At 36.7% G+C, this 17,796-nt stretch overlaps 1 protein-coding gene across 2 annotated transcripts in view; it reads left to right on the top strand.

The window, feature by feature from the left end:
* The window catches only part of UGGT2 (UDP-glucose glycoprotein glucosyltransferase 2), a 276,140-nt gene that overhangs the window by 235,090 nt on the left and 23,254 nt on the right, over window positions 1-17,796 (top strand). For both annotated transcript variants that reach the window (XM_024230998.3, XM_054529561.2), the window contains 2 exons: window positions 5,353-5,469; window positions 9,490-9,616. In XM_024230998.3, coding sequence (XP_024086766.1) covers window positions 5,353-5,469; window positions 9,490-9,616 — 244 coding nt within the window. The remainder of the gene's footprint in view (window positions 1-5,352; window positions 5,470-9,489; window positions 9,617-17,796) is intronic.

The raw sequence follows: 17,796 nt of genomic DNA, 5'->3' as shown, positions 1-17,796 counted from the left end.
TACCAGAAGTCAGGAATTACTGGAAGCCATGTCAGAAACTGCCTACTGCAAATATCTGTCAAGAGGAGAATAGATAAAAAGATACGGTATATTCATAGAATGTAATACTACTCAATAGTAAAAAGGAATGAATTATACACAGACAACATGGATGACTCTAAAAATAACAATGCTGATCCATACCAAAAGTATATAGATTTATATATAATTTATATGAAAAGTCAGACCTAAAGTATTTGTATTATATAATCCTATTTATATGAAATTGTAGAAAATGCAACTAATCCAAGGTGAAAAAAGCAGTTCATGCTTACCTGGGGACTGGATTGGGTGCATAGAGGAAGGATAGGAGGGAACAATTGCAAAAGGACACAGGGAATCTTGAGGGTGATAGCTATATTCAATTATGTTAATTATGTGATGGTTTCACAGAAATATACATATGTAAAATTCTTTATGCCCAGTAGTGGTACTGGCATAAGGTTAGACATATCAGTCACTAGAATAGAATTGAGAGTTCAGAAATAAGCCTGTGCCTCTACTCTCATTTGATTTTTGTCAAGCATTCCAAGATAATTTAATGGGGAAAGAATAGTCTTTTTAACAACTATGCTAGACAACAGGAAATTCACTTGTAAAGAATGAAGTTGGACCCCTACCTCACATCATATATAAAAATTAACTCAAAATGGATCAAAGATTTAAATGTAAGAACTAAAACCATAAAACTCTTAGAAGTGAACATAGGTGTAAATCTTTATGACTTTGGATTAGGCAATGTTTTTTAAGATATAAAACCAAAAGCACAAGCAATAAAAGAAAAAGATAAATTAGCATCAAAATTTAAAGACTTGTATGCTTTAAAGCACACAAGAAAGGGAAAAGACAATTTTTAGAATGGGACAAAATATTTGCAAATCATGTGTCTGACAAGATACTAAAATCCAGAACATATAAAGAACTCCTGTAGGATGTGAGGGCAATCTGGCTGCTACATCTGTCACCCCATTGATACCAGGGTTGATTCAGCTGATCTGGCTGGCTATGCAGGTGTCCTCTTCCTCCCTCACTGCTCCATGTGTGTTCCTCCTGAAACTGCATGCTGGGTTGAAGAGGATGACCATCCCCAATAGAGGAGGACCAATCTTCAGTCAAGGGTACATGAGTAGCTGTGCTGCCCTGCCAGAACCTCCAAACAACCTCTCAAGAACTCCCATAATTCAATAGCAAAGGAAAATAACCAATTTACAAAGTGGTCAAGGGATGTAAATAGACATTTAAACATGTTTATTTTTATTTTTATTTTCCATGTTTTTTATTTTACTCTAAGTTCTAGGATACACGTGGTGAACGTGCAGGTTTGTTACGTAGGTATACATGTGCCATGGTGGTTTGCTGCACCTATCAACCTGTCATCTAGGTTTTAAGCCCCACATGCATTAGGTATTTATCCTAATGCTCTCCCTCCCTTTCCCCCAGCCCTCCAACAGGCCCCAGTGGGTGATGTTCCCCTCCCTGTGTCCATGTGTTCTCAATGTTCAACTCCCACTTATGAGTGAGAACATGTGGTATTTGGTCTTCTGTACCTGTGTTAATTTGCTGAGGATGATGGTTTCCAGCTTCATCCATATCCTGCAAAGGACATGAGCTCATTCTTTTTTATAGCTGCATAGTATTCCATGGTGTATATGTGCCACATTTTCTTTATCCAATCTGTCACTGATGGGCATTTGGGTTGGTTCCAAGTCTTTGCTATTGTAAATAGTGCTGCAGTAAACATACATGTGCATGTGTCTTCATAGTAGAGTGATTTATCATCCTTTGGGTATATACCCAGTAGTGGGATTGCTGGGTCAAATGGTGTTTCTGGTTGTAGATCCTTGAGGAATTGCCACACTGTCTTTCACAACAGCTGAACTAATGTACTCTCCCACCAACAGTGTAAAAGTGTTCCTATTTCTCCACATCCTTGCCAACATCTGTTATTTCCAGACTTTTTCATGATCACCATTCTAACTGGCATGAGATGGTATCTCATTGTGGTTTTGATTTGCATTTCTCTAATGATCAGTGATGAAGTTTATTTCGTATGTTTGTTGGTCGCATAAGTGTCTTTTTTTGAGAAGCGTCTGTTCATATTCTTCGCCCACTTTTTGATGGGGTTGTTTTTTTCTTGTAAATTTGTTTAAGTTCCTTGTAGATTCTGGATATTAGCCCTTTGTCAGATGGATAGATTGCAAAAATTTTCTCCCATTCTGTAGGTTGCCTGTTCACTCTGATGGTAGTTTCTTTTGCTGTGCAGAAGCTCTTTAGTTTAATTAGATCCCATTTGTCAATTTTGGCTTCTGTTTCTGTTGCTTTTGGTATTTTAGTCATGAAGTCTTTGCCCATGCCTATGTCCTGAATGGTATTGCCTAGGTTTTCTTCTAGGGTTTTTATGGTTTTAGGTTGTACATTTAAGTCTTTAAATAGAGATTTAATTCTGTTTATTTAGAGATTTTAATATGTCTATTTAAATAGACATTTAAATGGGAAATATGTTTATTTAGACATTTAAATATGAAATATGTCTATGTAAATAGACATTGTATGTGTTTACTAGCCATTGATATATCTTCTGTGATACACAAATGTCCAATAAACACATGAAAAGATGCTCAATGCCATTGTCATTAGGAATAGCAAATCAAAACCACAATGAGATACCACTTCATACTTGCTATGATAGCTACAATAAAAAAGATTGACAGTAATAAGAGTGGACAAGGATATGGAGAAAATGGAACCATGATACGCTCCTATTTGGAATGTAGAATAGTGTACCAAGTTCAAAAACAGTTTGACAGGTCATCAAAATGTTAAACAGAGTTAACATATGACCCAGCAGTTCCCCTCCTAGATATATACCCAAGAGAGTTGAAAACATGTGTCCAAACAAAAATTTGTACAAATGTTTATAGAAGCACTGTTTATAACAGCTGGAAAATGGAAACAACTCAAATGCCCATCGGTTGACAAATGAATAAGCCAAATGTTGTAAATTCATACAATGGAATATTATTCGGCTGTAAAAAGGATTGAAGTACTGAAATATGTCACAGCATGGATGGACCTTGACAACATTGTGCTGACAGAAGCCAGACACAAAAACTTTCTAATGTATAATTTTAGTTATGTGATATGTCCAGACTAAACAAACTCATAGAGACAGCAAGTAGATTATTAGGTACATGGAGGTTAGGGGAGGATATGAGGACAGTGTGTGAAATAATCAGCTAAAGATCAGCTAAGTGACAACAGAGCAGACCCATATATATAATTGACAGAATTAAGGTTCCCCTAAGATTTTTATTCATGAGGTTAAAATGAAAAAAACAGTCAGCATGGGGGGTAGTGTGTGTGTGTGTCCTGTACTCATGGAACTCAGCCAGGTTGAGTTCCATGAGAACAGGTACAGAGATTGAGATTTAATCAGGACTATGACTTTGTCAAGAAAGTACAACTAAGTGAGAGAAGAATAAGACAGTTGAGAGTATATTCAAAAGAATAACTATATAGGGGTGAATACATCAAGGAATGAGGGACAGTGAAATCATGGTAGAATCAGTTGATTGGAGGTTCCAAGGAGTCAAAGGATATTGATATCTGAGTACTCAGTGGAGTAAGCCAAAAATCAAGAGGTGGTCAGAGAGTGGCACCATGAAATTGAAAGTATAGAAGACTTGGTCTAGTATATAACCATTTGAGTTAGTAGCTTAGATAATATGATAGGCCAGGTTATTTAAGGAAGGGATTCCAAGGAACTAAGGGTGTCAGAAGGAACAGTTAAGGTTTTTCTTTCTTTGAATAACGGACTTTATTTTTTTAGAGCAGTCTTAGGTTTACAAAAAAAAAAATGATCAGAAAGTATGGGTAATTTTCTATTTCTGGGTTCTTTATTGTGTTCCATTGATGTATTTGTCTCTTATTTTTCCAATACCACACTGTTTTGATTACTGTAACTTTATAGTAAGACTTCAAGTGTGGTAGTGTTAGCCCTCTGACTTTATTCTTCAATATTGTATTGGATATTCTGGATCTTTTCCTTTTTCCCTAAACTTTAGAATCAGTTGGTCAGTCTCCACAAAATAACTTGCTAAGCCTTTGATTGGGATTGTGTTAAGTCTATAGATAAATCTGGGAAGAATTGATATCTTGACTATGGAGTCTTCCTATGTGTGAACATAGAATATCTCTTCATGAATTTCAGTGTTCTTTGATTTCTTTCCTCAGAATTTTGTAGTTTTCATTTTGTTGAGGAACATATTTTATCAGATTTATATTTAAGTATTTCTCTTTTTCGGTGCTAATGTAAATGGTGTGTTTTCTTAAATTTCAAATTATGTTTGTTCATTGCTGGTATACAGAAAAGCAGTTGACTTTTGTATATTAACTTTGTATCTTGTAACATTGCTAAAATTGCTTATCAGTTCCAGAAGTTTTTTTCCCTTGATTCTTGGGATTTTCTGCATAAACAATCCTGTTACCACAAACAATGACAGGTTTTTTCCCTTCCCAATCTATATACACTTTCCTTTTCTTGTCTTATTGCATTTGCTGGGACTTTCAGTGTGATGTTTAATAGGGATGTTGAGAGAAGAACCTTAAAATTGTGAATCTTGGAGCTTATGTAGGACAACCAGCACAAGTACCCTTCATACTCTTGGAGAGAGAGGAACATGCCTTTGCTCTTGAATATAAGCAGATCTTCTCTAGGGAAAGGAAGGGAAGGACTCTACCCCTGGAATATAAACAAATATCTCTGGGGAAGATTTGTCTGATTCTCTCCAAAGGTCTCTAACTTACTAGGCTAGTTTGCCAGTCAAACATCCATTAACCCAGATGCCAGCAATCTTTACTTAGAGAGCTCTGAGCATACAGAAATGGGAAAATATTCATGGATCATTGTTTCCAATGGGGAGATGAAAATTCACCTCAGAATCCAGAGAGCGTGGTGGTGACCGATATGAACAGTAATTGCAGGCATAATGTGAGCAATAGAGGCAGATTGAGGTAGTGAGGCTGTCCATTGTGGGGATTATTGAATGGTAGGTTTCTATGCCTCCCTCTTCATCCTTGTTCCCAGGGAAAGAGTCTAGGAGAGATGTAGGTATATTCCAGTGCATGGATTCATTCATGACACAAGATGATTGGATCACCTTAGGTATTTTAAGCTTAAAAGTGTAGAGAAATCTCAGATTTTCATATGTTTTATGATCTGTTTACAGTCTAACTGATGTCTTATTTCATTCAGCTTCTTTCCTTCTGACTCTAAATTTCATACGTCTGTGATTAAATCACATTTTTCTGTAGGATCTCCCCAATAATATGATTTACCAAGTCGCCATTAAGTCTCTTCCTCAAGACTGGCTGTGGTGTGAAACCTGGTGTGATGATGAATCCAAACAAAGAGCCAAAACAATTGATCTGGTGAGTGTCTTTGTTTTCATTTGTATGTAAGCAGATATGGAAATGTTTAAATAGAAATATTTTCTTTCTGTTTTACAAAGGGAGTGGCATACATATTACTTCACTTCTTCTGCTGTTCAGTCTATTACATATTTACTTAGGTTGGCAAGTATAGGTCTATTTTGGGGGCCCCCAAGACCACCCTGAGGTTTGATGATTCACTAAGGAGATTCATAAGATGCAAAATGTAATCATATTCATAGCTATCATTTATCACAGTGAAAGGATATAAAGCAAAGTCAGCAAAGGGAAAAGGCACATGGGGCAAAGAGAAAATCAGGTGCAAGATTCCAGGAGTCCTTTCTCTGTGATATCACACAGGACAAGCTTCATTCCTCAAGCAATAAGAGATTCCACAACCAGTGTGAAGTATTACCTACTAAGGACATTTATTAGAAACCCCCGTGTCCAGGGGTTTTATTGGGGGCTGGTGACCATATAGCACTGTCTGCCTGAGACAAACCTAAATTTCCAGCACTCAGAAGGAAAGCAAGTGTTTAGCATAAACACCTTTGCACAGGTAATTTAGACCAATGAGTTAACTCTTATAAAGGAATGGTGGGAACCATCCTGAACCCTGTGTTCCCAGATGCCAGCGAGGAGCCAAACTTACAAGCAGGTCTTTCTAAGAATAGCAATTTCAGGCTTTCTGTATTAACTCTTTTCTGCAAAAGGACTTTTGGAAAAAAGGGCTGAGAGGGCTGGGCATGGTGGCTCACGCCTGTAATCCCTGCACTTTAGGAGGCCGAGGCAGGTGGATCACCTGAGGTCAGGAGTTCGAGACCAGCCTGGCCAATATGATGAAACCCCATCTCTACTAAAATTACAAAAAATTAGCTGGGCGTGGTGGCACATGCCTGTAGTCCCAGCTACTTGGGAGGCTGAGGCAGGAGAATCGCTTGAACCTGGGAGGCAGAGGTTGCAGAGAGCTGAGATCGCGCCACTGCACTCCAGCCTGGAGACAAGAGCAAAACTCCAACTCAAAAAAAAAAAAAAAAACAGGCTGAGAGCTAGCTGAAAATGTTTGTGGATTAGCTGTCATCTTGACATGTCTTCAGTTTAGTTATCCTGCCAATATTTTCCCCCAAATAAAGGCAAACAAGACAATTTTGTCTACTTAAAATATATCATACGTGCTTTTTCTCTTACTTATTTTTAAGAGATTATTTTTCTTAGGTTTTCATTTAAATCAGTTTATGCTGTGCAGTTTAACTCTCCTAAACATAAAATATTTCAAAGTAATTTATTTGTTTTGCATTTAGATCTTATATTCCACTACTACCTTGTCTTTAGTAGGTATAAGTTTTTTTCCTACCATATTGTTTTTAATGTGCTAAGTGTAGAAAATTGTTTACAAGATCTCCACTGATGAATAAGCTATTAAAATGTTATAATTCACACAATTTTGAACAAAAAAGGGCAGGAAAACAAAATATAGGAAGTTTTTCAGACGTGTATAGAAATACATATCTTAAAAGTAGCATGCCAGCATGTTAGAATGTAATCATAGGTGGTAGAATATAGCAGAAACAAATAAAATGGCATTTTTAAGAGGTAAGCAAGGGAATTTCATAAAGAGAGGCCAAGAACAGTATTGAACACAACTACTAATATGTTGTTAGGGTTCTGTTGTGGCTCATACAGAGGGGTATAGGTCATTTTGGGATCTTTAGTACTTAGACTAACATGAGCTACCATAACAAACCCCCAAAATTCAGTGGCTTCATACTCATTCCAGCAGCAGACCTAAGTGGGGATCTCCGTCATTGAGTAGCCCTCCTGTGTGCCATGTCTCAGGGAGTACTTTTTGTCCACGTATAACTGCTCCTTCCATTGCAGTAGCCACTTGCCTTATGTGGCTGTTGAGCCCTTAACATGTTGCTATTCTGAATTGAGATGTGCTGTAAGGTATAAAGTACACACCAGATTTTGAATACTCAATACAATGAAAGTAACATATATCTCATTACTAATTTTTGTATTGATTACATGTTGACTTAGTATTTCGGATATATTGGGTTGAATAAAATATGATGTTAAAATTTATTTCACCTAGTCCTCTTACATTTTTACACATGGCTACTAGAAAAATTTAGTATTTTTCTAGTGAAAAAACCCCACAAATTACGTATGTGGTTTTCATTGTATTTGTATTGGATAGTACCAATCTGGAGGGAAGGGGAAAAAAAGTGTGGAGAACATATCTTGAATCCTAAAGGCATGGCCCCTTGGTGGGAGTTGGTCAAGTGGCCATAGCTAGATGTAACAGGAGCTGAGAAATGGCATTCTTGGATAGACAGCTACTTCTTAGGAATAGCAATACCCAGGAAAAGGAGAAGTGGCACAAATTTTGGTGTTCAGCCCATCTCCCTCATAGAAACACTAAGAGTGGAATGAGAGAACATGCTATTCTTCATGGAGGAGAAAAGAGAATGCAGAAAATTCCCAAGGAAATGGCCTAACAGAAGAAAAGAGAATGACTAATAATATTGAAGGTGGGAATGAAAATGTTTATGGATGTCATTATACTCTCTCAACTGTCCATCTCAGAGTTTTTCAACCTCAGTACTATTGGCAAAGAGGAGTGGAGAATTCTTTGTTACAGGGGTTTTCCTGTGCATTGTGGCAGGTATTCAGCAGCATTTCTGGCCTCTGTCCACTAGATGGCAGTAGCACCCCACCACTCCCCGGCCATCACAAATTTTCTCCAGACTTTGCCAAAGCTCCCCAAGGGGCATGATTACCCAGTTAAGAACCACTAATAAAGCTTATAGAGTGTATGCACGAGCACACACACACACACACACACACACACACACAAACCCACTGTAGTACAAATAGCTAAAGAAAACATAATATTTTTATTTTTTAATAGTTTGACAGAATTAAAAAAAGAATTAGTCCCATTATCTTCCCTATATAGAAGACATTGCCTATAAAGTTAATTTCTGCAAAGAAAATTGTGTTTTCCACTTACCTCAGGAATATGTCACTATGGAAAAGAAATCCGTAATAAATCAACTGAAAATATTTGGTGAGGAAAGGGTTAAGACAACAGGCTCATGGCTCATGACTAATAGCTTTCCCCTAAAAAATAAGAGGAAAGCAAGTGGAAAAAATGTCACCAGAAGTGAGCTTCAAGTTGCTTCCTGCCTTAATTCTTTGTAAATAGTGAATGGGCTTCCTTTATTACTTGATGAAGTTTATACTACTCCCATTGTCTTCTGTCTCAGTAAATGGCAAATCCATTTTTTATATTGCTCAAGCCAAAGGTACTGGTGGCTTTGTCTTTCTTTGATGCCTCTCTTTACTTACAGCTCACGTCCAATATATCAGCAGATCCTTTCAGCTGTACCTTCAGATACATAGTGTGTCAGACTCTTATCAACCTTCTATAATTTTTGCTTTTAACTTTAATTTCCCAAGAAACTCTATAGTAGTACTCAGTAGTTTAAACTGATTGTATATTGATGGAACCTTAGAGATGTTCTTATTTTAATTTCTTCTGCAGTTAAGTAAATTAAGATACACACCCTACACGCACATATAATTATGTGATATATACACATCCTACTATTAGTAAATATGGAGTTGGAACCCTGAGAACCGAGATGCCATTTCCATGTTTTTCTACTGTGCCTACAAAGCACACTAGTCTGCTATGTTCTTCTACATAGTGGTAATGTAATTAGATCTTTTGTCAAAACATTTTACATAATTTTTTTGACAGACTTATGAGTCATCAGAATGTCTTATAACAATTTTTATTTAAATTTCTGATTGAGGTATTTGTATTAAGCAATTATTATGTACATAAGTTGTGATATATCATTTCACTTGATCTTGTGTATATTACACTTCCAGTACTTAGTAGGACTCTGCTTTTTATAAAATGTATTTTGTTTGCCCTAGTGACACAGCATTGTCCTTATGTTTCCAGGAGCATGGTCTTTCATTAACAAAATTTACTTAAACTTTTAGTGCAATAATCCCAAAACAAAAGAACCCAAACTAAAAGCTGCTGCCAGAATTGTCCCAGAATGGGTGGAGTATGATGCTGAGATAAGACAACTATTAGATCATCTTGAAAACAAGAAGCAAGATACAAGTAAGTCATCAACGTATTGTGATGTCTGAAACATGTGTTGCGTTAATGAGATTAGAATAGACTACAGACTCATTTCTTAGGGAATTTATCAAATGATTAAGAATTTCTTTAAGAAAATCTGTGGCATAATTTAAAGCTGTATTTTTGTGTAGACTAAGCTTACAAGTTTAAAACATAGATAATCTGTTTTCCCATGGATACAGCTTCAGCTCATAACTCTATATAGGTAGATAGTATAACATTAGTCTCCTGACACAAGATAGAGGTGAAAAATAAAAGTAAAAGGAATGTTTGTCTTTAAGATTGCATTGAATTTCCTAAATGTGAAAATTTGAGCAAGTCCTAAAAGTTAATAAAAGCTTTACATAGCTAACTAAAAATATCATTTCCTATCTCCAAAATTCATCTCATATATAACAGAGGTTTCCCCACATGTTTGTGGTTCTGGTACCTTTAATCATGGGCTGGAGAATGACTTGGATTAGATTTGCTTCCATTCCTTTTATGAAAAAAACTGTGGCTACCTTGGCATTTCATTGCCCTACATAAGTGTTCAACAAATGTGAATTTATTTTTTAAAGCTGATACAAACTTCTTGATTGTCCTGTAATTCTCTTTCCCTATCAGTGCTGCCTGTGTCTCCCTGTTCTTCACTCTTTCTTAAAAAACCCCCTGAACTCCTACTGTGTTCGGGTCAGTGTGTTAGAGACTTTCACTAGATTATATTGGCTAATACTCTCAATAATTCTTCCCAGTGGTTCAGAATACAGTTCTCATTTTCTTCAGCTTTACTGTTTAGGGAAGCCAAAATGATTATGTATAAACTTTCTCATATAAACATGAAATTGTTTCATCTTGACTTTAAAAAAAAAAAAAAAAAGTTTTCCTTTAAAAAAAAAAGTTTTCTTGGTGTGTTCAAAAAGTTCATTATACACACCCATGTATGTATAATAATTTAGTATAGATAAAGATACTATTTCAATTCAGAAGGAAAAAATATTCTGTAAGTGGTATGATATAATTCTTTTTAAAGGGAGAGAAATAGGATGACAAAGGGAGGAGGGAGAGAAGGAAAGAAAGCAGGAAGAAGGAAGAAAGGAAAATTACCTCAACAAAAAACATCTTTTTCTTATATATAAGAATTTCTTTTATCAAATTGGGAAAGAGGTAACAGTTAATAATAATGAGCATTGGTGAGAATGTTGGAAAGTTAGCATTTTTATAGAAGTATACATATAGTAGCTGTATAAGTTAAGGAAATTTTATATGTATAAAAACTTAAAATTTGTATACCCTTTCACCCAGCAATTCACTTCAACAGACTTAAAAAAAGAAAAATGATGTCTATATTGGTGTGTTTATTATAGCATTATTTTTAACAATGAAATAGAAATAATCTGTCCGTCAATAGACAATTGGTTACATAAACATTGATACAAACAATAAAATACAGTGTAGCCTTTCAAGACAAACAAGGTAAATGTATTTGTGCTGACAGCATATTTTTAAGTTAAAAAATAGGTTATAGAGCAATATTTATAATATAATTGATCTCATTTCCATTAAAGAAAAATCATAGGTCTGTATGTATGTGTTTGTGTATAGATATGTATATAATAAGGGAGAGAAGTTTTACAAAAGAGATTTTTTTTTATTATACTTTAAGTTCTAGGGTATATGTGCACAATGTGCAGGTTTATTACATATGTATACATGTGCCATGTTGGTGTGCTGCACCCACTAACTCGTCATTTACATTGGATATGTCACCTAATGCTATCACACCCCCTACCCCCACCCCACAACAGGCCCCAGTGTGTGGTGTTCCCTACCCTGTGTCCAAGTGTTCTCATTGTTCAGTTCCCACCTATGAGTGAGGACAGGCGGTGTTTGGTTTTGTGTCCTTGTGATAGTTTGATGAGAATGATGGTTTCCAGCTTCATCCATGTCCCTACAAAGGACATGAACTCATCCTTTTTTAAGGCTGCATATTATTCCATGGTGTATATGTGCCATATTTTCTTAATCCAGTCTATCATTGTTGGACATTTGGGTTGGTTCCAAGTCTTTGCTATTGTGAATAGTGCTGCAATAAACATATGTGTGCATGTGTCTTTATAGCAGCATGATTTATAATCCTTTGGGTATATACCCAGTAATGGGATGGCTGGGTCAAATGGTATTTCTAGTTTTAGATCCTTGAGGAATCACCACACTGACTTCCACAATGGTTGAACTAGTTTACAGCCCCACCATACTGTAAAAGTGTTCCTATTTCTCCACATTCTCTCCAGCACCTGTTGTTTCCTGACTTTTTAATGATTGCCATTCTAACTGGTGTGAGATGGTATCTCATTGTGGTTTTGATTTGCATTTCTCTAATGACCAGTGATGATGAGCATTTTTTCATGTGTCTGTTGGCTGCATAAATGTCTTTTTTTGTGAAGTGTCTGTTCATGTCCTTCTCCCACTTTTTGATGGGGTTGTTTGATTTTTTTTCTTGTAAATTTGTTGGAGTTCATTGTAGATTCTGGATATTAGCCCTTTGTCAGATGAGTACATTGCAAAAATTTTCTCCCATTCTGTAGGTTGCCTGCTCACTCTGATGATAGTTTGTTTTGCTGTGCAGAAGCTCTTTAGTTTAGTTAGTTCCCATTTCTCAATTTTTGCTTTTGTTGCCATTGCTTTTGGTGTTTTAGTCATGAAGTCCTTGCCCATGCCTGTGTCCTCAATGGTATTGCCTAGGTTTTCTTCTACAGTTTTTATGGTTTTAGGTCTGACATTTAAGTCTTTAATCCATCTTGAATTAATTTTTGTATAAGGTGTAAGGAAGGGATCCAGTTTCAGCTTTCTACATATGGCTAGCCAGTTTTCCCAGCACCATTTATTAAATAGGGAATCCTTTCCCCATTTCTTGTTTTTGTCAGGTTTGTCAAAGATCAGATGGTTGTAGATGTGTGGTATTATTTCTGACGGCTCTGTTCTGTTCCATTGGTCTATACCTCTGTTTTGGTACCAGTACCATGCTGTTTTGGTTACTGTAGCCTTGTAGTATAGTTTAAAGTCAGGTAGCGTGATGCCTCCAGCTTTGTTCTTTTGGCTTAGGATTGTCTTGGCAATGCAGGCTCTTTTTTGGTTCCATATGAACTTTAAAGTAGTTTTTTCCAATTCTGTGAAGTCATTGGTAGCTTGATGGGGATGGCACTGAATCTATGAATTACCTTGGGCAGTGTGGCCATTTTCACAATACTGATTCTTCCTATCCATGAGCATGGAATATTATTCCATTTGTTTGTGTCCTCTTTTATTTCTTTGAGCAGTGGTTTGTAGTTCTTCTTGAAGAGGTCCTTCACATCCCTTGTAAGTTGGATTCCTAGGTATTTCATTCTCTTTGAAGCAATTGTGAATGGGAGTTCACTCATTATTTGGCTCTCTCTTTGTCTGTTAATGGTGTATAGGAATGCTTGTGATTTTTGCACATTGATTTTGTATCCTGAGACTTTGCTGAAGTTGCTTATCAGCTTAAGGAGATTTTGGGCTGAGACAATGGGGTTTTCTAGATATACAATCATGTCATCTGCAAACAGGGACAATCTGACTTCCTCTTTTCCTGATTGAATACCCTTTATTTCTTTCTCCTGCCTGATTGCCTTGGCCAGAACTTCCAACACTATGTTGAATAGGAGTGGTGAGAGAGGGCATCCCTGTCTTGTGCCAGTTTTCAAAGGGAATGCTTCCAGTTTTTGCCCATTCAGTATGATATTGGCTGTGGGTTTGTCATAAATAGCTCTTATTATTTTGAGATACGTCCCATCAATACCTAATGTATTGAGAGTTTTTAGCATGAAGGGCTGTTGAATTTTGTCAAAGGCCTTTTCTGCATGTATTGAGATAATCATGTGGTTTTTGTCTTTGGTTCTGTTTATATGCTGGATTACGTTTATTGATTTGCGTATGTTGAACCAGCCTTGCATTCCAGGGATGAAGCCCACTTGATCATGGTGGATAAGCTTTTTGATGTGCTGCTGGATTTGGTTTGCCAGTATTTTATTGAGGATTTTTGCATCGATGTTCATCAGGGATATTGGTCTAAAATTATCTTTTGTTGTTGTGACTCTGCCAGACTTTGATATCAAGATGATGCTGGCCTCATAAATTGAGTTAGACTGGATTCCCTCTTTTTCTATTGATTGGAATAATTTCAGAAGGAATGGAACCAGTTCCTCCTTGTACCTCTGGTAGAATTCGACTGTGAATCCATCTGGTCTTGGAGTTTTTTTGGTTGGTAGGCTCTTAATTATTGCCTCAATTTCAGAGTCTGTTCCTGGTCTATTCAGGGATTCAACTTCTTCCTGGTTTAGTCTTGGGAGGGTGCATGTGTCCAGGAATTTATCCATTTCTTCTAGATTTTCTAGTTTATTTGTGTAGAGGTGTTTATAGTATTCTCTGATGGTAGTTTGTATCTCTGTGGGATTGATGGTGATATCCCCTTTATCATTTTTTATTGCATCTCTTTGATTCTTCTCTCCTTTCTTCTTTATTAGCCTTGCTAGCGGTCTATCATTTTGTTGATCTTTTCAAAAAACCAGCTCCTGAATTCATTGATATTTTTGAAGGGTTTTTTGTGTCTCTATCTCCTTCAGTTCTGCTCTGATCTTAGTTATTTCTTGCCTTCTGCTAGCTTTTGGATGTGTTTGCTCTTGCTTATCTTGTTCTTTTCATTGTGATGTTAGGGTATCAATTTTAGATCTTTCCTGCTTTCTCTTGTGGGCATTTAGTGCTATAAATTTCCCTCTACACACTGCTTTAAGTGTGTTCCAGAGATTCTGGTGTGTCCAGGTTGCAGCAGAGAAAGAGGTTTAATCATAGGGCTGCCAAATGAGGAAACAGAAAGAAAACTCAAGTCTGTGTCCCTGAGCAGTTTGTGACTAGTGATTTTTAAGGTTTTGGAGGAGGCCAGAGTATGGAGAGCATTGATTGGTCGAAGAGTGCAAGGTGAAGTCGTGGTATAGGGAGATGAAGAAACTATATTCTCATGCTGAATTGGTTACTTTGTGAGGGTCTTCAAACTGGTTGATGTCAGCTGTTCTGCTGGAACTCACGATCTGCTTAGACAATTCTTAAAAGCCTTGTGATTCTGATGTCAGAAATCCCATCCACAAGAACAATGGGGATGCAAATGGTCAGTATCTAGTGCTAAGTAACTTTCAGTTACAAGGAAGTGGGTCAAAGTGCTGCCTAATAGTTAACCATATTTCTGTCCAGAATTCTTGCTTAACTCTATAAGGATGGCTTGAGATATAGTATATCTTTTATAATTTACATTTCTCTTTTTCATTATATTAGTTTACTAAGGCTGCTATAACACAGTTCCACAAACTGGCTGGCTTAAGCCAGACATTTCTTGTCTCATAGTTCTGGAAGCTGAAAGTCCAAGATGAAGGTGTCCACAGGGTTGATACCTTCTGAGGGCTGCGAGGAAAGAATTTAACACAGACCTCTCTCCTTGGTTTGTAAATGGCTTTCTTTTCCTTATGTCTCTTCACATTGTCTTCACATTCTCTGTCCTTGTTCAGTTAGGACACCAGTCATATTGGATTAGGGTCTACCCTTATGACCTTATTTTAACTTGATTACCTCTGTAAAGATCCTGCCTCCAAATAAGGATACATTTTGAGGTACCAGAAGTTAGAATTCTTGTGAATTTTGTGGGGACCAAAATTCATGTATTTTTGAAATATGAATTGAACCCATAACATGGGTGGAGTTAAGAATCTTGTCATATATTTAAAGGCCATTAGTATTTCTTCAGCTGTTCTTGTCATTTGCCCGTTTTTTCTAGAGGATTGTTGCCTGACACTGGAAGAAATTAATTTCTATTCCACACATTTGTATTGCCATCTTTATCACATACTAAATTCCAATATTAGGATGTCTTGTTTGGCCCTTTTTATTCCATTCCATTGGTCTCTGTCTATACATGTGCCAAGTACATACCACTTTAATTATTAAGGACTTATATTATGTTTTAATATCCAGTAAGGCTAGCCTTTCCTTATTACTCTTATTTTTTGTTGTTTTTCTGTGTATTCTTGTTTTTTTTCCATACAAGCCTTAGAATCAACTTACTTAGTTCAGAAAATTTTCTGTGTTTTTCTTGGGGGGCTGTGTGAGATGGTCAGAGAAAGGATTACATTAATTAGTTGGCTTGAGAGAATTGACATCTTCATGGAAACTACTGTGTCTCAGAATACATTGTCTTTCTATATTTTCAAGTCCAGTTTTCCTCAAGAATCATAACATTTTAATCAGATAGCTTATATATATAGTTTAAGCTTTTCTTTGCTACTGTTATAAATGGAATTTTTCTCTTGAAGAATATCTTCTTACTGGTGGTTGCTTGTACATAAAAAGACTACTTTCTATACATGGATCCTTATTTCCCATGATCATACTGAATTTTTATATTGGTTGTAGTAATGTTTCAGCTTATTCTCTTGGGTTTTTCCAGGAATACCTACATCTTATCTCCAAATAAAGATGGTTTTCCCTTTTCCCTTCTAATCATTGTACATCACGCTGTTTTTTTTTGTTTGTTTGTTTGTTTTACTTGCTTTGACTTATACATCTAATACGGTGTTAAATAATAAAGTGGTGGTAGTAGGCCTTTTTCCTTACTGTGGTTGACCAACCTTCTATGTTTCCCCGTTAAGACAATAGTGTTGGACTGAAGAAGAATATTTTTATCATCTTGAGGAAATAACTATTGATTCCTATTTTAATATTTTTATCAAAGATAGGTTGAATTGGTTGCATTTTATCAACTTATTCAACAGAAATAGAGGTGTCACATAATTTTTCAATTTATAGATTATAAACTATAACATTATTTGTAGTTTATATATTATAAATTATAATCTATAACTTTATATATTTTAAACTATATTAATAAATTTCCTAATATCGAATCATTTTTTCTAATATTGAAGCATCCTTGTATTCCTAGAATAAACTCCACTTGGCCCCACAGGTTGGCTGGACACAGAAGAGCAGTAGCAATCACTGTAGTCTGGTTCTCAGAGACTGCTACTCCTAGGGGAAGGGGAAGAGCACCACATCAAGGGAGCACCCTGTGGGACAAAAGAATTCAGACAACAGGCCTTGAGTCCCAGATCTTTCTGCTGGTGGGAGTTTCTTTCAGCAGAGACATAATTGCAGTGCTAGGCTCAGCAGGAAAAGTCTGCAGCTGTACCCCAACAGTCAGGCAGACTTGGTGCTCTTGGAGAAGAGGTCTTCTTTCCCACCTTGTCCACCACTGCAGACACAGCTGGGGTTTCTCCCACAGGAGCTCAGTGTGGCTGAACCTATAGACAGCCTTCCTGGAACACTTCAGGGTGACTGCATTGCCACAGGAGAGGTATCCCCCAGGTTCAGGCTTCCACAAGAGGCAGTCACAATTCCTCTCTCCTTAGAACATCAAATGCCTACAGATAAAAATATCTGAATAGCTGGACCACTGGGATAAGAGTGAGTCTGGGAGTTGGATAGCTTTCTTGCTTGGCCTGGCAAGGAAGCTGAGGTGGCTCTCACTCTTCCCCTTGTTAAGACATCAGTGCATCTAACTGAGCACTCCCTCAGCCACCTTCATCAAGGCTGGGACCTCTGTCCACCATTGGATATTATATTTACCACCTGCTTTAGCTACAACAGGTTCCTACCCAGGGATACCACTCCTATCCTGAAGCCTGAACCATCAACTCAGTAAATAAAATACTGGGGAGAAATTAAATAAAAAAGTGCACACCACAGGGGAATGAGATAAGCTTCAAGAGACCTCTGCCATTGCAATTCCATAGGAGATAGCAAACTTGCCCACACACTGAGTACATGACTATTACAACCACATCTGAGGAGGCCATCATACAAAGACTCTCCACAATCAAGGAATTCATAGAGTCTTCACTCCCAAAAGCACAAATAACCAAATTAAGCTATAATAAACATTAAACTCACATTCTTAAGGGGAAAAGAAGAAATTAAAAACGCTGTCAAATAAAAAATAAATTAAAGAACAATTAGAAGAAATAGTATACCCAAATGAGAAGGAACTAGAAAAGTAATTCTGGTAATATGACAAAACAGGGTTCTGTAACACCCCCAAAAAAGATCACATGGTCTCT

This window comes from Pongo abelii, chromosome 14, assembly GCF_028885655.2.
Source record: "Pongo abelii isolate AG06213 chromosome 14, NHGRI_mPonAbe1-v2.0_pri, whole genome shotgun sequence".
In the NCBI taxonomy this organism is placed as follows: domain Eukaryota; kingdom Metazoa; phylum Chordata; class Mammalia; order Primates; family Hominidae; genus Pongo; species Pongo abelii.
Note: the sequence above shows the minus strand (reverse complement) of the source record. Positions and strands in the feature narration are given on the sequence as shown.